Raw genomic sequence first — 23,165 nt, 5'->3', positions numbered from 1 at the left:
GAGACTTTGGGGAAACTAAGGTGACTCTGACGAGGCTGACTATCTATCATCGTTGTCTGGAGTTGGGGAATTCGAACGGGGGCTTGGTCCGGTCTAGGCGAAGCGGGCGGCTAACTGGGTGTGCCGTAGCTGGAGCCTCTTCCGGATGCCCCCCCCATCCCTCCATATTGAACTCAGCTTTACAGCGACACCATTGTTTCCAACAACATTGCTCCCCTTACCAAGACTGCCCCTTTTACCAACGCTGCTACTGGCATTGTTACTATTCTTCCCAGCAACATAACCTTCTGTTCCAACATTGTTTCCTCTGCCAATGCTGCCCTATTTTTCGACGCTGCCTCTTCATCAACGCTGCCTTTTCTACCAGCATTGGTTCCCTGCCGCTCCGGATTTCGCTTATCAGACTTCCCTCACTTATAGACCTGGGCCCTATGTTCCTGTTTGTCTTCGCCCTAACTATCACCATCATTACCACTGGTGCCTATCCCAAAAAGGAAACTTTGGTCTGGGCTGTGGATGGACAGTTGATGGCAACAAACTGAACTCGCACTTTAAAAACTTTTAATTAATTGCGCAACTAATTTTAACTCTTATTCTCCCTTTTCTTTCATCTTTTTCTTCTCCTTCTTTGTATGGGCTATGCATGAGGTACGTATGAGATGAATGAATGTCCCACTTTTATGATTATATTGTTGTAAATTTGTGTTTTTTAACTATTACGTGGGGATTGTTTGGGGGAGTGTATGAGTATGTGTGATTCGGAGGACCTGCCGGGAGTTGCGGGGGCTGTGGGGGTGGGTGAGGGGACCAGAGACACGGGAGAGGGTCGGGGTATTGCGGTCGTAACAGGGAGGGGCAGATACGGCGGGGACTTCAGGGCAGGCCATTACCGGGGAAGGAGGGTTCGCTACATTACAGAGATCCCTCCTTCCGGCCCTGGGAGTCCCACTCCAAGACCAGATGGCGTGAGTAGTCAGGACCCTGGTCTCAGGCTGTTGTTGCTAAATGCCAGGTCTGTTGTTCATAAAGCTCCTCTCGTCCGGGACTTAATTATAGACGAGAGGGCAGACCTGGCATGTATTACTGAAACCTGGCTGGGCCCAGAGGGAGGAGTCCCCCTTGTAGAGCTGTGCCCAGAGGGATTTCAGGTGCTGCATCAGCCGAGAGCCCAGGGAAGGGGTGGGGGTGTGGCCGCTGTTATCCGGGAGTCGTTAGTTCCTCGCAGGGTCCCTGCTCCGGAGATTGTCGGGTGTGAGTCTTTGCTGCTAAAGTTGGACCTCAAGGGTCAAGTGGGTTTGCTGCTAACGTACCTGCCTCCCAACAGCGTTGCAGCAGCCCTCCCCTCGCTCCTCGAGTCGGTAGCCGAGCTGGCGATTGAGTTCCCTAGGCTGATGGTCCTGGGGGACTTTAATCTGCCATCGCTCGGTGAAAACTCTGATGGGACGAGGGAGTTCATGGCTTCCATGACAGCCATGGGCTTGACCCAAGTAATTCGAGGCCCAACCCATACAGCGGGACACATGCTTGACCTTGTATTTCTCTCGGAGCAGTGGATTTATGATCTTGGTCTGAGGGGGAGTGACATCATACCCCTGTCGTGGTCAGACCATTGCCTGCTGAGGCTCGACTTCCGGAGGCCAAACCCCCACTGTAGGGAGGAGGAACCGACCAGGTGGCTCCGCCCCAGGCGTCTTATGGAGCCATCAAGGTTCCAGACAGAGCTTGGGGTTATTCCTGACACTTTCTCCCACAGTCCGGTGGAGACTCTGGCTGCTGCGTGGCACTCGGCAGCATCAGAGGCCCTCGACCGGATTGCGCCACTGCGGCCCCTCCGAGGCGGCGGATCCCGGAGGCCTCCTTGGTTCACCGAGGAGCTCCGGGAAATGAAGCGCCGGAGGAGATGCCTAGAGCACCGTTGGAGGTCCGATAAGTCCGAATCGAACCGAGCAATGGTAACCACCTGCACCAGGGAATATACTAGGGCACTTAGGACAGCTAAAAGATCACACATAGCCTCCCTGGTTGCATCCGCTGAGTCCCGTCCAGCCGCCCTGTTCAGGATAACCCGCTCCCTATTAAACAAAAGGGAGACGGGGGAACCCCTGCAGGGCAGAGCGGAAGAATATGCCCAATTCTTAGCGGACAAAATTGCTCGGTTTCGGTCGGACTTGGACTCCACACCCGCAGTTCCAGCCGAGGCACAGGGGGACCAAGTAGAACAGCTCTGGGTTGAGTTTCAGGACGTTATCCCCGGGGATGTGGACAAGGCCATGAGAGCTGTAAGTTCCTCCACCTGTGTTCTGGATCCGTGTCCCTCATGGCTGGTTGCTAACTGCAGTGAGGTGACACGAGGCTGGATCCAGGCGGTTGTAACCGCCTCCCTTCGGGAGGGGAACTTCCCCGCCTCATTGAAAGAGGCGGTGGTGAGACCCCTCCTGAAGAAACCATCCTTGGATCCAGCTGTTCTTAACAGCTATCGCCCGGTCTCCAACCTCCCCTTTCTGGGGAAGGTTGTTGAGAAGGTGGTGGCCTTTCAGCTCCAACGGTCCTTGGAGGAAGCAAACTATCTAGACCCCTTCCAGTCTGGCTTCAGACCCGGTTACAGCACAGAAACCGCTTTGGTCGCATTGATGGATGATCTTTGGAGAGCCAGAGATGAAGGACATCCCTCCATCCTGGTCCTCCTTGACCTCTCAGCGGCTTTCGATACCATCGACCATGGTATCCTTCTGCGAAGACTGCGGGAGGTGGGAGTGGGAGGCACCGTGCTACGGTGGTTCTCCTCCTACCTCTCGGACAGGTCGCAGTCGGTGTTAGTGGGAGGGCAGAGATCGTCCCCAAGGCCCCTAAATTATGGGGTGCCGCAGGGTTCGGTCTTATCCCCCCTGCTATTCAACATCTACATGAAACCGCTGGGAGAGATCATCCGCAGGCACGGGATTAGATACCATCAATATGCGGACGATACTCAATTGTATCTGTCCGCCCCGTGCCAAATCAATGAAGCGGTTGACGTGATGGGCCGGGGTCTTGAGGCCGTTATGGACTGGATGAGGATTAACAAGCTTGTGCTCAACCCAGAAAAGACCGAGTGGCTGTTGTGTTTCCCTCCCAAAGATTTGGCCAACATTCCAACACTCAGGCTGGGGGGTCAAATTTTATACCCCTCAGAGAGGGTTCGCAATCTGGGAGTCCTCCTGGATTCACAGCTGTCATTCGACCACCATTTAGCGGCTGTGACCAGGGGGGCATTCGCCCAGGTACGCCTGGTGCGCCAGTTGCGACCCTACCTGAACCGGGAGGCACTCACAACAGTCACTCGGGCCCTTGTGCTCTCTAGGCTGGAATACTGCAATGTGCTCTACATGGGGCTGCCCTTGAGGAGCATCCGGCGACTTCAGTTAGTACAGAACGCGGCCGCGCGAGTGATCGCGGGTGCACCCCGATTCACCCGCATAACACCTATCCTCCGCGAGCTGCGCTGGCTACCTGTCGATCTCCGGATGCGCTTCAAGGTGCTTTTACTCACCCATAAAGCCCTACATGGCAGTGGATCTGGATACTTGAGAGACCGCCTTCTGCCGATTACCTCCCTACGACCTATAAGATCGCATAGACTGGGCCTCCTCCGCATTCCATCGGCCAGCCAGTGTCGGCTGGCAACTACAAGGAGGAGGGCCTTTTCAGCAGTCGCCCCGACCCTTTGGAACGAGCTCCCCGTGGAGATTCGTACCCTCTCCACCGTCCAAGCCTTCCGCACAGCCTTGAAGAACTGGCTCGCCCGTCAGGCCTGGGGATAAGGACCGTTACCCCCCCCGAATATTGAATGCATGGTGTTGATTTTATTATATGTTGTCGTCTTAATGTTGTATTCCCCCTCCCTTGGTTTTCTGTGAGCCGCCCTGAGTCCCCTCAGGGAAAAGGGCGGCCTACAAATGTCAATAAAACCATAAAACCATAAAACCATGATGATGATGATGATGATGATGATGATGATCCACTCAGTTTTGTCTGACTCCTAGCAATTCTATGGGGCAGGTCTCTCTACATCATCCAATTTTGCACTACTTCTTTAAGTTGTTCTATGTTCTGGCTGATGCAAGCTTTGATGGTGAAGAGACAACTAGAGGTGTCTTAAATGTAAACGGAACCCAAAGAAAGAATTGCCCTATGCATGAATCCCACAATTGATGTTGATGGATGGATGCATGAGGAGGAGGAAAGGAGGGAGGGAATAAGGGAGGGAGGGAAAAAAGGAGGGAGGGATTTTTGGTGCTCAAAGCTTCTTTTTCCATTTTTCTTCTCAGCACGTTTTTAGAATATTAGTCTAGGCTGTGACTACTCAGATCATGGCTGACTGGTTTAGGTTTCAGTCAAGCCTGCTGTCTCTTATTGACGTGAAGTACAGACATTTTTCTTTGTGCTTGTCACATGCAAGAGGGCAGGTTAGCTTTCCCCCTAGAATTCTTTTTTTTTTACTTATACTTGGAATTCATCACAAGCAAAAGGTAACAGCAGTACCGGGAAATTGTTTTGCATTTAGAATCATTGAAGCCAGTTAGATCAAAGATGAGATTAAAGTGTATTTGTTTTCTTGTTAATTCTTTCTCTCCCTCCCTCCCTCTCTCTCTCTCACACACACACACTCACACAAACACACACAAACACACTTCATTTTCCAAAATATAGCATAGTCATATTCTGCTTCATCACTAGGCAGCTTTGAAAGGGACAACATATCGTGTTCTTCTAATACTTTTCGACCTGTCTTCCTCTCCCTCCTCTTGGGGAAAATGTTTGTGGAGTTTTGCTGTTTGAGGAAATTGGTTTTCATAAGGGACTAGAGAATTAGGGGAAGAGAGTGAGTTTAGCTACGAAAAAGCAACACAGCATCTTATTTTCCTTGCTCTAGCTTTCCTTCATTACAATAACTGAAGCCTGATCATATTTATAATTCCTCGGAAGTGAATCGCATTTTTCTTAGTGGATTTTTGCCTAGCCTTTTACTTCTTTCTTATCCAGCTTATATCTCGCCCACTTCATGCACATGCATCTATCGATCTACTTAAAACTTAAAAATAATGGCAATTTTCTTCCTTAACATATGCGTAGCACCATATTGGCAGAAAGAATGGATAAAATAGGCTATTTCCTATCCTTGAAAACCTTTGAAATATGCATTTAGATACACTTTTTTTAAAAAAAAATCTGCATTAACTATACATTTAGAGAGTTAAAAAGAAAAGCTGCAGAACTAGCACCAGATGGAATTGTGAGATCAAAAATCAATGGATTCCATTAATAGAAAGTTCCTATTTATTAGGGAGTTGCTTGGGATGTCAGCCTGTTAATTCCAGGTGACGTACAATGGTGTTTCAATTTCTGCACTGCCAGAATAGATATTTGAAGAGCACTTTGCATGTTCTCACTTACATTTATTTATTTATTTTAATTTTCCTCCTGCTATATGAGCTTAGGTCTTTCCATTGTTCCTCAGAGATGGTCTGTCCAGATTTATTCTTCTCCTTTAGGACTATTTTGCTTTAGGACTATTAATTCTAAGCAAGGTTAAGGCAACAGAATGATCCTGGAAGGTTTCTATTGATAAACACCTCTGTTCACCACATATTTTCATATATTTGAACAAGTTGGCATGCTGCAAATCCAGCCTCAATTTTGACCATGAATTTGATTTGCAAGAACGTTTCTGGGTCCCATGCACCGTGTTTCTCAGAATAGAAGCTTATTGTTGGGGCGGGTTGTGTTTTCTGAGAAATATGGTAGTTCTGAAAGGTCATATTAGAAAGTGAAAAAGATGAGAAGCTATAATCCAGAAGTTTGTTTTGAAGTGTCTTCTTCGGCCTTGGAAAATAATAGACAAATGGAGGAATGAATGAACCGGCAAAGTTGGATTGATAGAAAATAGAACTGCAAGAAAGCTACAATTTGGAGATTTAACATATCAAAGGATATTTTTTAACAATGGACCCTGAAATTAATTTTAGGAGTATCTGCTTCTATAGATATATAGACTGTGATTAAAAGATTTTCTGGATGAGGAACAAAATCAAACTGATTTCAAAGTGGATTTAACAATGACAGGCTATAAGAATAACATGGACATACAAAAGAAACTGGCTTGTGTCTTAATAATAAAATCAAATTTCACAATCAGAGCACAACATTATGCAATTAAAACATTATTTTAATGATGTCACCTTAGTGCAGGCCATAAATTACTTTTCTGCAGAGAAGAAACCATGGCTTCTCAATCTTTTGATCAGCGGGAAATTGTGTCATAATTTTCCTTCTTTCCTAATACAACAGACAGACAAGAAGAGAATGAAAAACCATTTCTACAGTCTTAGATGTGACCAAAATAAAAAATAAAAATGCCTCCAATGACTGCATTATTAACGCCCTTCCCCTATTTTGTGTGTGTTGCATGCTAATAAGAAATAGGGCTTTGATTGCACAATCACAAAGCCTACTCATGATTTTTTTTGACACAAACACACACACACACACACACACACACACAACATAAAGGTATCTGTATTCTTGACAGGAAGAATTACCAGGAGTCAAGCTTAATTCAAAAGAGATTTTGCTGAAATGCTGAATTAATTTGCAAATAGTTCTTTTGCTATGTTGTATTTTAATTTCCTCCTGGAGTTTGTGCTTGCCTTTCTTGATCAATAGGACCGTAGAGACATGCCCGATGGAATGGGGGGAAAAATCATTTGTTTAATACAGATTATTAACAGGGAAAATAAAAATAAATAAATAAATATAATGGTTTAAAAATATGCTTTGCCTGCAAGTCTGGGGAAACTTCATTAATTTTCTGCTTGCTTGATCTCTGATAGACAAAAGACCTATGGAATATGATTAAGGCAAAGAGAAAAATGTATCATTTATTTTCTAATATTGGTTGTGCCCTTCCTTTTAATTTGTACACAACCTATTTAATAGAACTGTTTAAAAGCTGTTTAGAAGAATTATAAAAGCAAAACAAGGGATTATGGACATTGCAGTGGTGGGTTCCAGATCCTGTTCCAACCGATACGGTTGGAATGGGCCCAGCGTCACCCCCCTGGATACATGCACCGTGCACGTGCATTGTAATTGCCTGTGACACTTCCGCAAGCCTCCTCAATGTTCCAGCGGCTCGGTAGAGCATCGCGCAGGCACCATACGTGCCATGCACATGCACGGAAGTGTCAATGGCTTAAAGGACAGGTAAGGAGCTCGGGCATGTAGGTGGCCCCTCCGGAGCACCATACCGGAATGGTACCCAGTGCTCCGGGCAGGCTCCGGTACGCCCATTTCGGGGCGTACCACCTGCAACCCACCACTGGGACATTGTCAAAAAATTTTCAGATGTTGTAACTTATTCTTGTAAACCAATGCACCATTTTTTTAAACGTTAAGAATGTACGAATGTTTGTGAAATTGGTTAACTGTTCATGACACTTTACATGACACCTTAACGCTTCATTCATCTATGTGCTACTACAGGCTGGCTGAGGAATTCTTGGAGTTGAATTCCATGCAACCTAGGTTAAGAAATGCTGCCTTATCTGAACTATCCAAAGAGAGGAGTGAGGAGATGCTCCTTCTTGTGAAATGAGATGATACACATACAGACTTTGCTTTTGAAGGAATGCAACTTCTCTTCCTTATCTGCGAGTCATCATTTAACTTGTCTGAAACAGTTGAGTTACTGTCTCTCCATGAGAGTCTAACTCTCTCAAGAGCTAATGAGACCAATATCCACCCAGGATAAAAAAAGGAAATCTCTTCAGCAGGATGAAATTTTGAATGCATTTGCCCAATCATGCATATTTCTCTTCTTTTCTTTTTTTAAACTACAAGGAGCTAACTGAACATTGTTACTTCTATAAGTTTTTCTGAACAGTGACACACTAAAGTATTTTAGTTAAGAGAAGCACTTCTCTGTACTTTCTATTATTTATGTTCAACTAGCTTAGTGGTTCCTATTCAACAGTGGATACTACATTAGAGGAAAAGGCTGAAAGAAATGGAAGGTGGAAATTTTATATATATATGTATTAGTGTCACAACCCCTGGTATGCCCAAATATGGAAGGAAGCCTACTGCCTACTGTAATACAGCCCAGGTTCGAATCCCAGTAAGGGTATGGCTAGCTGATGAGAGCTAAATAGCTTGAAATAGATCTATACTAGTCTCCCTTTATTTATTTATCAACACAAATACCACACAGACAGACAGACAGACAGACACACACACACACACACACACACACACACACATATGTTGTTAGTCTAATCTGATTCCAAGATCTGTTCTGTTCAGGGTTTGAGAAGTGGTGGGGGAGCAACGTTTGCAGAATATACAATGTATTTAAGGATATAGGCAATGAGAGCTTGATCCAGTGGTTAAGACACCAGGCTAGAAAGCAAGAGACCATGAGTTCAAGTCCCACCACCGCCATGAAAGCCATCTGGATGACCCCAGGCCAGTCACTCTCTTGCAGCCCACCTTACCTCACAGAGTTGTGGTGGGGAAAACAGAAGGAAGGGCGGTTTTTGATATGTTCACTGCCTTGAGTGATTTGTAAAAATAATAAAGGCAGGATATAAATTAATAAATACCAATGTTTTGTTCACCTTATTTTTATTGCATTTTTTTAATCAATCCATTTGAGTGAAGATTTTTTGTCATGGTGAAAACAATTGGAAAGAAACATCAAAAGAACTTAATTCTGCAACAGAAATTACAAACTGGATTTGAGGAGCTGTCCCTTGCCACATGTAACTGCCGCCTCCTTTTCCTTCTTCTTTTTTTCACATTTAGTTAGTGAGTTTGCTTTATTGTCATTGCACCTTGTACAACAAAATGAAATGCCATCTTCTGTGTACATTATAACTCTAAAAATAAAACACAAACATACACCTGCTGATGATGATTAGCTGTTCTTCGTACACATTGTCTAGGCAGTTGTTTTTGATGTCATCATCATAATCAGTTACCACTTTTGTCCTTCTTTGGAGTGAAACGTTTTCTGTTAGGGAAGAATTCACTTGTAACCATTGTGGTCTTTCATTACAGCTGCTGGTAGGAAGAACAGGTCAGTTTCAGATTTTGATAGTTCTTCTATGCAAACATTTAAAAGAGGTGTTTTACTAAGAAATGACCTTTTTTTTTTTGTACAGAAGCACTGGGGGTTGTTCTCTTTTAATTCCATGCAGAAATATTCATCTGCATTTTTTTTTGTCAGTTCACATTCATTTTGATGAAAGAGACCTGCCTTTCCAAATATTTTTCAAAGGAAAGAGAATATTGATGAAATTTTCATGGATGAGATGTGGTGTTCTTGCAATTCTTTAATTATATGTCAGCCCCTGGGAATACTGCATTTGAATATTCTGCCTTTCAATTTGTGGCATCTCTTCAGTGATCTACAACATCCCCAGATTAATATGTTTCAGTTCTGTTATCAGAAGAGGGCTCATCCCATGGTGCTTTGTCAGAACATTAGGGAGTAGTTAGGGGGACTTCACTATGATGGAAAGACATGGAACGAGTAAAAGCAACCCATCTCCAGTTATAAATTCATCACACAAACATGTTCAAGAGAAGTTCAAAAGAAATCTCCAAGTTGATTACAACATTGGTGTAACGTGAAGGGTTGTTTTTTTTTTTAAGCAAAGGAAGTTTAGAAGGTGCAAGATAGACTTTGACACATCATTCAACCAACTACGTACCTGATAAACAGGTGGCCTATTGTGATAAGGATATTTGTGGAACATGAGATAGGAGTTAAGATCACTCCAAAAGGGAAACATTACCTGGAAAAGACAACAAGAGTTTATCTTCGATTAATCCCATCTTTGTACAATGTCTTAAAAAAGAAAGCGGTTCTTTTCTCTCTTTCTTTTAGAAAAATAGTACATAGGTAAAGAAGAAGAAAAAAATGAAGTGTATGTATCATCTTGGCTTGTAGCTTTATTTTTGCTTTTCATCTACAGCATGGGTGTCAAACTCACAGGGTCGTGTTGCCATCACGTGACGTTTCACAATGTTTTTTTTCCCTTTGTGGAACTGGGGTGGGTATGGTCTATGTATGATGCATCCAGCCTGTGGGCCACCAGTTTGACACCCCTGAGCTATAGGCATTCAACTTTTAAGATAACATTAAAAACTTTTGAAATGGTAGGTAGTAGAGGGGTATGTAAGAAGGAAGAATGAAAGTTGGAGGGGGTTGAAAGAGGGTGTATGGTGGATCAAGGAGGTATATTGGGTTTGTATTGTAGAGGGCATTTTCTATATAAGCGAGGGCTGTGTTTATTATTCAATGTTATATGCCCCGGTTATGCACAGTAAACATGTGATTGTATAGAATGGAATGGAAATAAAAAAATTAAAATTTGAAAAAAAAAACTTTTGAAATAATCCATTATTTTCTACAAAAAAAATGTGTGCATAGCAATAGCAATAGCAGTTAGACTTATATACCGCTTCATAGGACTTTCAGCCCTCTCTAAGTGGTTTACAGAGTCAGCATATTGCCCCCAACAACAATCCAGGTCCTCATTTTACCCACCTCGGAAGGATGGAAGGCTGAGTCAACCCTGAGCCGGTGAGATTTGAACAGCCGAACTGCCGAACTGCACTCAGCTGAAGTAACCTGCAGTGCTACATTTAACCACTGTGCCACCTCGGCTCTTATGCAAAGAGCTCGGCTCTTATGTGCATGCCACAGCTTTTGAGGAAATTTAAGGAAAATGTGGTTTTTAACACAAATAATTACTTTACTTATTTTCTAGTGCCTTTGTCTACAAACATTTAGTTTCTGGTTGCCAGCATTACAAATGTTTACAAGTTAGTTGGTTTAGAGGTTGCCAACAAGTTGTCCCAGAACAGGTTGCCAACTCTAGCAAATAATTTTACCTCCCCCCTCCACAATTTGAATCATTCTCTCTTGTAACATACACTATCAAAACTGTAAGGTTTCTACCATTTATTTTATTTATTATTAGACTTCTATACTGCTTAATAGGGCTTTCAGCCCTCTCTAAGCGGTTTACAAATTTTTTAGCAAATTGCGTCAGCAACTTGCCCCCACAGTCTGGGTCCTCATTTCACCCACCTCAGAAGGATGGAAGGCCTTGAGCCGGTGAGATTTGAACCGCTGAACTGCAGATCACAGTCAGCTGAAGTGGCCTGCAGTACTGTACCCTAACCACTGTGCCACCTCGGCTCTTTAGTAGCAAGCTCTACAGAAGTGAAAACTTCAGATCTAAACATGAGCTAATTAATCCAAACAATTAGACCAAAATTCTTAACAAATCCCAGAAATGGTAATCTAACCACTCAGTTCCTCAGTTAATAAAGTTAACCTTGGTACAAAAGAATAGATAGTATTTCACTTAAATCCTTGAACAGGATCTCTGTCTCTTTTTGCCCTCCCCCCCCTCTAAGTAAGTTGCTCAGATCAATGGGATCTACTCTTAGATAAATGTGCATATGATTACAGTATTTTACGATGATTTGCAACATTTCATCCTCAGAATTGGCATTAAACTGGAATTTGAAAGAAAACATAATGCATTGTTATAGTGTCTGTTGAAATGCTACCTCTGGATGTTTGGATAAATGTGTGTATACTTTTTTTTTTTTTTGCTTTTCTCTACCAGAGACATGAGAAAATATTTTCAAATTGTCTTACATTCGTTCCACCACATTAAATAAATGAACCATATATTTAACTGGATATTATTAGATGTGATACAAGTTGTGGGCATATAATTTGTTTGGAAGAAGCTAAATGCAGATAATATGAATAAGATTACAGTCTGGTGATAAATAGCATGTCATCTTTCTTATTCAACAGAGATTTATTTTTGCAATAGGCAAACAATGCTAGATCAAATGAAAACCCATATACGAGCATACACGCACAAAGACAATAATCTTTCACTAAGAAAGGAAAACTTAAGTATAGCATAGGATTCTCAGCTTTGGTATCCTTCCCTGAAATATATAATTTGACTTCTTTTGTAAGCAATCCAAGTCACCTCCTTCTATCCCACCTCAGCAGAAACACTGATATTTTCACAACATGCATGTAACTAGTGATAAACAAGTATCAGTTGCAAAACTATAGGAAAAATTACTTTAGTTAAAAGGTTGGACTAGAATTAGAAGGGTCTAATATCATCCAAATAGTCTTTACTTCTGTCTCTGGGTCCAGTATTCTCCTTATTAACAGCATCTCCATCTTGTCTTGATTTAATTTAATGTTCTTCCTTATTCTTTTTCATATTTCACATTTAAGCGATATTCAAAGCTTCTTGGGATTAGATGATAAGCAGTAGAGCTGAGTTCATTTTGTATCAGAGGTGGCATTCAGCCAGTTCTGACAGGTTCTGGAGAACCGGTAGCAGAAATGTTGAGTAGTTCGGAGAACCGGCAAATTGGCTGGCCCCGCCCCCACTGCCTCCCAGCCTCCCAGTTGATCTTCTTTTGTTGCCCTGAACAGGAAAATGGAGCTGGAAAGCAGGTTAGTGGGATGGGGAGAGAATAAGGATTTTGCAGTAACCTTCCCCCCCCCCCAGGAGTGGGGAGAAAAGTATCCTTCCCCTGCCATGCCCACAAAGCCACACCCACAAAGTCACACCCACAGAACCAGTAGTAAAATAATTTGAATCCCACCACTGAATGGTATACTGATGACACCCCATTCCAAGCTCCAAATGATCATAGATGTTCCATGCAGATGTTAAATTGCATTAAGGCTGATGGAACCCTGAGTGACAACATCTAGGTTATAAACACTAATCCCTCAAGCACCTTCTGGGGTGCATCCTGGCCAGAAGGATCAGAACCCCTGCAAAAGAGTGCTTCAAGAGACAATTTGTGGTCCTCCATTTAGCTTCTGGTATAGATCATTCATCACACTGGAAGGTGATCTTCTCAATCACTTTATTGCAGAATGGAGAGTTAGAGATTGATTCTAATGATCTTCTGGATCCTTTGGGACAGAAAATGTTTCAACAGGAGTCATATAACTGCCTCCTTTAAGCAAAGGGGAGCATATTCCCCACTCAAAAAAGCAATTGTCATCTCCCACAACCAGGTCCTAAGCATCAAGCGTACAACAAAGAAATGGCACCATTGCCTTTCCATCAGTTAGAACAGAGCATGTTATTTTGAAGGTCACCTTTCTATGACCTGCCCCTGTACTGCAGTCCAAATCAAGGCAAATGCAATTAGCTGTTTGCAAAGAATGATGAAAACTGGTCACAGCTGTTGTGACTGTTCCTGATACACTTCTCTATGAAGAAGCAGTATAGCAGTACACTCCTATTCTGTGCAAACACACTGAAAGCAGAAAAGCAAGACTTGTTCTACACATGCAGTGTTGTGCACTAGATTTCATATTGCGTAAGTGCCCTGCTGTTAGCTAGAACCATTTGTCCTGACAGTATCTCTATTTAGATTACCAAAATTCTACAAATCCACAATATTATTTTGGCTCTTTAGTTGACTAAGGTTCTACTTGAGTTACAGTATGTTGGAGAGAAAGAGGTGATTGGGACCAATAAAGAAGTTAAAATTCTCATTGAAGAAGTTTTTATGGAACTAGGTAAATTTAGGAACAATGAAGTCCTCCTGTCCAAGGATTAATCCATAAAGACACACCAACTAATGGTTCAATGATCAATTTGCTACCAAACATATTTTGTTTCTTTCCAAAGAATAAAAATTTAGAGAATAGTGATGATGGTATCTTTATGATTAAGAGCATCCTTCAAGAACATCATTCTTGATATAACTACTGCATTCAACAAGTTCCCTGAAGGCTGCAGTAATTATATCTCTTCATTCCACACTAATGGACTTATTGATTGTTACTTCTCTAAGTAATAGTCTGTAAGGTTAAGAGCTTCACCTGAAATTAGATTTAATATCTATCTGGGAAAAACAGCACAATGTCTACCTATTAAGAATTGTTGTCATGAAGAAACCCCAAGATTCTTAATAGTCAGAGGGTAAATTAAAGAGGTAGAACAATATATCACCCCATGCTTCTAGAAGATAAGGAGGTTATAAGCTGTTAATATTTATTTATATAATCATTGTATTAGCTCCTTTAATTGAGGAAGCATCTCTAAGTATTTTGTGGCAAATTGAAAGATCTGTTTCTTAGAAAATTTTGCTGTTACAGATCAAGTAGATCTAAACCTCCACACTTTCCTTTATATCTTATACCATGTATCTTAGATATATCATTCTGCCATTGTTTAAATGGTGCATCAGTTGTCAAAACAGGTATTGTCTGAAACAAAAATAACATTCTATGTAAAACATTCATCATACAAATTCTCCCCAACATGACAGTTATATTTAACGTAACTTTTAAAACTTCATTTCATGTATTAACACAATTGTTTTCAAATAACATACGGTTCATCATGTATTAGTAATACCCAAATATTTAACCACCTTCTCAATAATAGAACCATTTTATTCCTCAATTATCTTTGATCTTGAACTGTTATATTTTTTAACATCTTTGTCTTCTGTTTATTCATCTTAAAACCTGTCAATGCACCATTTTTAAAAAATTTACCATTAATAACTCAGTTCCCTTTAAATCTTCCAAAACTAACACCAAGACATCTACAAAAACTCTTAAGTTACATGTCTCTTTTTAATATTCATGCTCACAATCTTCTCATCTTGCCTTGTGCCTCTAGTCAATATTTCAAGAACTAAAAGGAACAAAGAGTGAGCATCCCTGACTTGTTCTTTTCTGTATCTCACAATGTTTGTTAGATCTCCATTAACAATTATTTCTGCTTTCTGTGAAGTTTAAATCAATCCTATTCATTTTCTTAAGTTCTCCTCAAAATTCGTATCTTCCAAATCTCAAACAAAAAAGGTCTAATTCAAATGGTCAAAAGCCTTCTCTGCATGTAAAAAGATCAATGAGACTTGTTCATTATTAGTTCCAAATATTCCAACATACCCAACACAGTTCTAACATTATCCTTTACCTTTTAAGTAATAACCCACATTGATCATCATGAACAAATCCTTGCAAAATTATTTTCAGTCTTTCAGCTAAAATCATAAACAACTTGTGATTAGTCAATAATGGAATTGATCTGGCATTTGGAGCTGGCATTTGGATCAGGGTGCAGTTACTAAGGGTAGTCAATAGTTTATCTAAGGGGTAATGTTGGGAGAGTTATTTGTTTTTGATCATCAGATTGGCCCACCTCTCTCCAGATGCAAGTTCAGAGGAGGAGGGTGAGTTTGCAGAGCAAAGTGTGGCACTGAGTATTGCTCAGGAATGCTAGCTGATGAGGAGAATGCTAGCCTGGTGATCCAGCCTCAGTTGGATCAATCAGACAGGCTACTAGTTGAGGCTGATGGAGGTGAGCCACAGCTGCAGCAAGTTGACCAGGAGGCCCCAGGCAAGAACAGGAAGTAGTTAAGATGCCTGTTAGCAATGAGAAGGTGGAATCCACACCTCCTCCTAATCCACGGATATGTAGAGCAGAGAGGAGAGAGGCAAACAATGTTGGTCAGTTGACTACTCATAAGAAGGCAATCTGGCCTTTCATGAAGAGCTGCATTAGCATTGCCTACTTAACTGGGCCCTGAGGACTTGAGTGTTGCTGGAGCAACATGCCCAATTCTGTGCCTTGTGTGCTTGTGCCATGTATCCTGGTTTCTTTGACTCCTGGACTGCTTTCTTAGACTGTGTGTGCCCATTGGACTCAGTTACGCAGTGACTGTTGCTGTATTGAGCTTGGAATCTGGACCTGTGCAACAGGGGTGATAACCTGTTTTTTTTTGGGGGGGTGAATAAACACCTGTAGGACTCTTGCCATTTGTTTGTGTGTGTGTGTGTGTGTGTGTGTGTGTGTGTGTGTGTGTGTGTGTGTAGGGGGGGGTCAGGGTAGCACATCCTGTCAACTTTGACCCAGAGTGGCTTGTGTGAGATGGATAGTATAATGGTATGTTGGAATTATCTTAGGTGATGGAGGGTGGGGGGGGCATGCTGCCTAAGGAATAGTAAGACAAATGAAAAAGAGCCTTAGAAAGGACCCCCCTCCAATTCGCAGGCTATTAAGATTCTGATAATACAATCAGGTAGAAATAGCTCATATTTCTGTCTGGCCTACCTGGGAAGGCTGGCTGGCGGGCAGGCTATATAAGTGCTGTAAACAAAATAAATTTGGTGCTATTTCAGATTGCGCCTTGTGTTTGGCTAATTTTCACAGACAATCTCTGAATCATTCACAATACTGTTTGGCGCCTGAGGTTTGTTTCTCTGACAAACATTCCTCTTTCTTTCTTAAAAACAGTTTCCCATGTTTTGAAAGTCTTCACTTTGTTTTCTTGAAAAACAAATAGGGTTTGAAAGGATTAAAAAAAAAAACTTCGGAAGAGAAGTTGAAAAAAATTTACTGAAAATGCAATTTAATGGAGCAACAACAATTCAGAATACATTTAGATTTAATGTTATGATTCAGAAGCTTTTATCTCCAATTTGGAGGAAAAAACAAAGTCACAATATACTATGCCTATCTGGTTAATATCTGCTATACTGCTGAGTTTTGTTTGAGGGTGATGAAATGGAGTGGTGGTGACTCAATTTCTGAACTAAACACAACACCCATTGGTTTATACTATTAATTAGAGCAGGGACATACACAGGAGACACTGAACAAGTCAACATGTCAGCCACAACTATTCAATCAAAGCTCTGTCCCTTTCTTTTCAACAAGGAAGTTTCAATCATATTGTTTTGGCTGCCATCTTGAAATTTAACCTCTGTTGACACCCCTGATTTGTTTATTTTTATTTTATTTAATTTGTCAAACATGTACAAGATAATAGGTATGAGTATAAACATGGGCAAGAACAAAAGAAATCAGTATAAATAAATGGGACAGTAGGTCCACAGTAGACAGTTTAAGGTTGAAGCTATGGGGGTTTGAGGATACAACAACAGAATCAGGTAGTGCAGTGGTTCCCAAACTTGGCAACTTTAAGACTTGTGGACTTCAACTCCCAGAGTTCTCCAGCCAGAAGAGCTAGCTGGAGAATTCTGGGAGTTGAAGTCCACAAGTCTTAAAGTTGCCAAGTTTGGGAACCACTGAGGTAGTGCATTCCAGGCATTGACCACTCTGTTGCTGAAGTCGTATTTTCTGCAGTCGAGTTTGGAGCAGTTTACCTTGAGTTTGTATCTATTATTTGCCCATGTATTATTGAGGTTAAAGCTAAAGTGGCCGTTGACAGGTAGGACATTGTAGCAAACAATTTTGTGTACTTTGATTAGGTCAGACCATAGGTGGAGTAGTTTCAGATTGTCCAAGGCCAAAATTTCAAGCCTGATTGAATAAGGGATTCTATTGTGAGCAGAGGTTTACTCATTCTTGCAATCTGCACATGGAATTTTGATGAAAGGCATTATCACTTAGGAGATAAGGGATAGTTTGGAACTTAAAGAGTTTATTTAATGATAATTTGTTATCCCTCTCTGAAAATGATTGGCTGCTTATAGCCATGGGATTCAACTGCTAAATAAAATTTAAAAATGGTAAACTAAATGTCAATTGCACAGGAAGCCTTATCATTTTTTTTAATCAATCTAGGAAATAGGATGGCAGGGGGGATCAAATGGATAGATAGATGGATAGCTAAATAGAAATCTGGCATAGCTTGCAGCATTTAATCTCGAGATCCATGAAAGCATATCTAATTCTATAAGCTATTTTCATGCCAAACTTTTTCATTTAATTTGAATGCTATATTCCCAATATCTCATAGAAACACACTATTCTCTTTATTCCATTTTGTTATTATTTTTAATCTTGTGTGGCTTAAATAGTATTCATTCCTAGAACTGTTCTTCAGCAGGTTTTTATTAGTAGCAATGTGCCTGTAGTACCTGTATGGTTTCCCAGAGTAAAACCAATATTCAAATTCCAAGATGCAGGAATAGAGAAACAATCCATAAGCTATACATCTAATTCAACCAATGTTTGACTTTTAACAGCTTAAAAAGCAATTGCTTAGTGAACTATCACCAAGGTAAATAAAGGACTTTCCTTTAATAATTCAAATCACTCTTGTTGCAACCTACACTGTCTTTCTGATGCTAAGATTTAATATGTACTTTCTTCTAAAATTATGCTAATATGTGTCTTCCCAGGTCCCTCATCATATGAAGACTTTGCCCTATTACGGCTATGACCAACCAGTGATCGGATACTGCCAGGCTCATAAGCCTCTCCATGTAAATAAGGGATATGATACTATTTCCCGAGACCAGGCTGAGACCACCAACTTGGAGCTGAGTCGAGATCACAGCTTCATCGCTACCATTGCCCGCTCTGCTGCACCAGCTATTTACATTGAGAGAATACCAAACTGACGGATCACCTTCTGAATGAAAATGAAGGAGAATGTGTGGGAGGTTTCTTATTTTCCCCTCTGCAGGGAAAAACAGCCCTTCGATTCAAGACGCGAAAGGCGCAAGAAGACATTTTGAACCGTTCCAGTGGGAAAATGTTCTCAACCCAAAACCACAGAAAGAGAACAAAATGGCAGATGTCTCACAGAACACTGCGGAAATTCAATCTGGTGACCTGGCCATACGGATTGGTGAATTCCAAAATGTCCTTTGGTTTTAAACTGTTGAACAAACTTCTCGGTGTAAATAAACAAACAAAGAGATTGTTGAGTTCTTATATGAAAAAAAAAAGAAGTTAAATTTCACTCTAGCAAGATAAAGGGATGGATTAAAAGTTGTGTTTGTATATTTGATTTTTTCTACATTGCACGGTTCTGATGGAAAAGAACCACAGATGCCACTTTGGAGTGCAGGAGGAATGGAGAGGGAGGGAGGGTCTGCCAAATACAGAATGAAGTATTATTTCTTTATAATTGTTTATTAGTATTAGAGGTTTCCTTTAACATTCCCCCTCTTTTCAAATTGGAACATACCAAATCAATTTTTTCTCACTTCTTTATTTCCTAAGAATGCAAGATCTGTCTTATAAATTCCAATTCCAAATAGGGCATTTATTGAACCAAACGGACAGTGACAATTCTGTAAAAGAACCAAGATGCATAACTGACAAAACTTGGGGTGCATGTACATTTAAAACACATGCTGTACATTTTCGACGAGGAGGGTGACTTTTCCTTTTTTCTTATCTTCATTGTGATTCATTGTTGACACTTCTGTTACATTTGGGGTTCTTTAAAAAGGGGAGGATGATTAATGATGCAATATGAGCTCACACTTGAACATGGAACTTCTAAATGTAGGGGAAAGGGAGGACTTTGGTTATAGAGATATGCATTACATACCCTACTTGTTGAAAATTATTAAAAATGGGCTGACAAAAAGGAAGCTTCGGTGAAATTTGAAGGAAGATGTGATTTTAAAAGGGAAAAGTAAAGAAATCATGGAAGGATGTGTAACATTGTTTGATTTATTTTTAATTAATTATTCTGATCAGTTAGCTTTTGTGTAGTTTTTATCAATAAAAGAACAAAAATGATGGAGGAAAATAAACATATTATTTTGTGGTTGGGATGCCACACCTAAATTAATGATTGAATGTTTTCTTTAGCTATTTTATATAGTAATACCTATAATAATTTAATCTACAAGATTATATATATATATATATATATATATATATATATATATATATATATATATATATATATATATATATATGTGTTTTTATTTGTGCTGATAAATAAATAAAGGAAGACTAGTATAGATCTATTTCAAGCTATTTAGCTCTCATCAGCTAGCCATATCCTTACTGGGATTCGAACCTGTGCTCTATTGCCTCCCAGGCAGGGAGTTAACCATTTGAGCTACAGAGAACGACTCCTTTTATCAGCCAGCCAGGGTGGGAGGTATATACTCAAAGTCACAACCCCTGGTATGCCCAAGTGTGGGAGGAAGGTCACACTTCCACTCTCTGTCATTAGGCTCGTCACAAGAGTCCATCCAGACAGAAACCCAATATTTTTACTGTTGCCTTTGTTATATTTGTGTTTTTATTTGTGCTGATAAATAAATAAAGGAAGACTAGTATAGATCTATTTCAAGCTATTTAGCTCTCATCAGCTAGCCATATCCTTACTGGGATTCGAACCTGTGCTCTATTGCCTCCCAGGCAGGGAGTTAACCATTTGAGCTACAGAGAACGACTCCTTTTATCAGCCAGCCAGGGTGGGAGGTATATACTTAAAGTCACAACCCCTGGTATGCCCAAGTGTGGGAGGAAGGTCACACTTCCACTCTCTGTCATTAGGCTCGTCACAAGAGTCCATCCAGACAGAAACCCAATATTTTTACTGTTGCCTTTGTTATATATATATATATATGTTGGCTCAAGTCACCCAACCAAAACAACTCCTACTTCATCATCCTAACTCAGGGGTGGGCTGCTGGGGGTTTGCAGGGGTTCGGGAGAACCTCTAGCTAAGATTCTGTGCAGTTTGGAGAACCCTGACTGGAAGTTGTGTAATGATATTACAAGGGAGAAGAAGGCACTCCAAGAAAATTCAAGGAATCCCATATAGTGCAAATTTTAGCAATCTAATTGAAAGGTGACAAGCATGAGTGACCAAGAAATTCCTTTTCCTCATGCAATCAATTCACAAGATCCAACTGTTTGATGACCTCCTCTACTTGCTGTTCAAGTACGAACTCTGAATGCAAGAGAACTATAGATTTCAAGGCTGCTCAATGTCAGGATGGACTCTTGTGACGAGCCTAATGACAGAGAGTGGAAGTGTGACCTTCCTCCCACACTTGGGCATACCAGGGGTTGTGACTTTAAGTATATACCTCCCACCCTGGCTGGCTGATAAAAGGAGTCGTTCTCTGTAGCTCAAATGGTTAACTCCCTGCCTGGGAGGCAATAGAGCACAGGTTCGAATCCCAGTAAGGATATGGCTAGCTGATGAGAGCTAAATAGCTTGAAATAGATCTATACTAGTCTTCCTTTATTTATTTATCAGCACAAATAAAAACACAAATATAACAAAGGCAACAGTAAAAATATTGGGTTTCTGTCTGGATGGACTCTTGTGACGAGCCTAATGACAGAGAGTGGAAGTGTGACCTTCCTCCCACACTTGGGCATACCAGGGGTTGTGACTTTAAGTATATATATATATATATATATATATATATATATATATATATATATATATATATATATATATATATATATATATATATATATATATATATATATATATATATATATATATATATATATATATATATATATATATATATATATATATATATATATATATATATATATATATATATATATATATATATATATATATATATATATATATATCCAAGAATACAATATGAAACCATAAAACGTGAGTAATCTAAAAATAAAAACAAGATGATCCATATGTGTCTCATTTGAACAAAATTCTCAGCCATCTCCATCCCAGGCAGGAGAGCCTTCAAATAATATAATAGAAAAGGAAGTCTTTGAATATTTGGTGGAAGGCAATTCCAGAAGCAAGAGACCATCTTTAAGAAGGCTTCATCATGGAGACCCTGAAGTTGCCATTTCCAGATATTTGGGATGCTCAGCAAGCCCCTTGGATTAGATACCACTCAGCAAGCAGAGAAAGCAACCTGAGATATTAAGGGCCAAAGCTACATAAGATCAGAAGCTGACTGGAAGTTGTGTAATGATATTACAAGGGAGAAGAAGGCACTCCAAGAAAATTCAAGGAATCCCATATAGTGCAAATTTTAGCAATCTAATTGAAAGGTGACAAGCATGAGTGACCAAGAAATTCCTTTTCCTCATGCAATCAATTCACAAGATCCAACTGTTTGATGACCTCCTCTACTTGCTGTTCAAGTACGAACTCTGAATGCAAGAGAACTATAGATTTCAAGGCTGCTCAATGTCAGAAAGCACAAGCCCATCAAGGGTCAAAGAAGGACTTTCTCTGGAAAGGACCTATGAATCCAAAACTATTTGCTGAGATTTAGTTCAAGCTTCCTTCTCCCTATTCAATCCTTAATAGCCTTCAGGATTTGGGTCAGGTCCTCCTCTTGAGTTTGGAAATATACTGAATATCATTAGCATGTTGACAGATGATGTGTCTCCAAATGTTCCATGTTAAGCAGCAAGGGCAAGAATACTGTAACACCCTGTTATGAACCTCCCAAGGATCCACCCTCCCAGCATCACTGACTGAATCTAATTGCTAAGAAAGGGTAAAATAATATTTCTCACTCCCAACAGGTGCAACCAGCCCACCAGGATTCCATAGTTCATGGCACTGAAACTGCCAATAAATCAAACAAGATCAGGACCCTTTTATCCAGGTCCTTCAGAGGCTTCAAGTTGGTCAATGAAGTTTTGATCTCACACCCTGAATCCTGATTCAAAAAGGTCCAGGAAATCAGTTCCATCCAGGACTCCCTGTAGCTGTAGTCCACCCATCTTCTCAACAATCATCCCCCCGCTTTTTTTTAAAAAAAGGAAAAGTTGGAGATTAGGTAAAAACTGTATTAAATTTGAGCATATAATCACTCTGTTGGATTGCCTAGATTTATAGCCCTCCACTCACCACCTTTCTATTTTTGTTTAAATTAAATATGCAATATGTATGTATGTGTGCACATTTGTGAGCTTGTGTGTGCGTGCTGATGTTACTATTTATTACTATTACTATATACATTTTTTTTAAAAAAAATATGCGAACAATGGTTCCACCACAAAAGCGCGTAGGACAAAATCGCGCTCGACAAAAGCGCGCTGTGACGTCATCACAGCGCGACGAAAAAGATCGAAAAAATGTAAAAATAAAGCTAAAACCTTCCCCTAACCCCCCCAAACCTAACCCTAAACCTAATCCTAACCCTAACTCTTAACCTAACCCTAAACCTAACCCTAAACCTAACCGTTAAAGTAACGAAAAACGTAACGCTAACCCTTATCCTAACCCTAACGCTAACGCTAACGCTCTAAAGCTAACCCTAACCCTTACCCTTACCCTAACCCTAACCCTAACCCTAACCCTTACCTTTATGTGAATCGGCTTGCTTTAATTTAATTTTTATTAATTTTTAT

The 23,165-nt window shown here is 40.6% G+C and overlaps 1 protein-coding gene across 2 annotated transcripts in view; it reads left to right on the top strand.

The window, feature by feature from the left end:
• The window catches only part of LRRTM4 (leucine rich repeat transmembrane neuronal 4), a 404,243-nt gene extending 384,615 nt beyond the window's left edge, over positions 1–19,628 (top strand). The window contains exon 3 of one of the 2 annotated variants that reach the window (XM_014075027.2): positions 18,224–19,628. In XM_014075027.2, coding sequence (XP_013930502.2) covers positions 18,224–18,445 — 222 coding nt within the window. In that variant the 3' untranslated portion in view covers positions 18,446–19,628. The remainder of the gene's footprint in view (positions 1–18,223) is intronic. The other variant, XM_087706211.1, reaches the window with a different exon arrangement.
• Positions 19,629–23,165: the final 3,537 nt, after the last annotated feature.

Source organism: Thamnophis sirtalis, unplaced genomic scaffold, assembly GCF_051295495.1.
Source record: "Thamnophis sirtalis isolate CommonGarterSnake01/CBP01778 unplaced genomic scaffold, rThaSir2_p1.2 scaffold_2, whole genome shotgun sequence".
Lineage (NCBI taxonomy): Eukaryota > Metazoa > Chordata > Lepidosauria > Squamata > Natricidae > Thamnophis > Thamnophis sirtalis.
The sequence above is the reverse complement of the archived record's forward strand: the minus strand, read 5'-3'. Positions and strand labels throughout refer to the sequence as shown.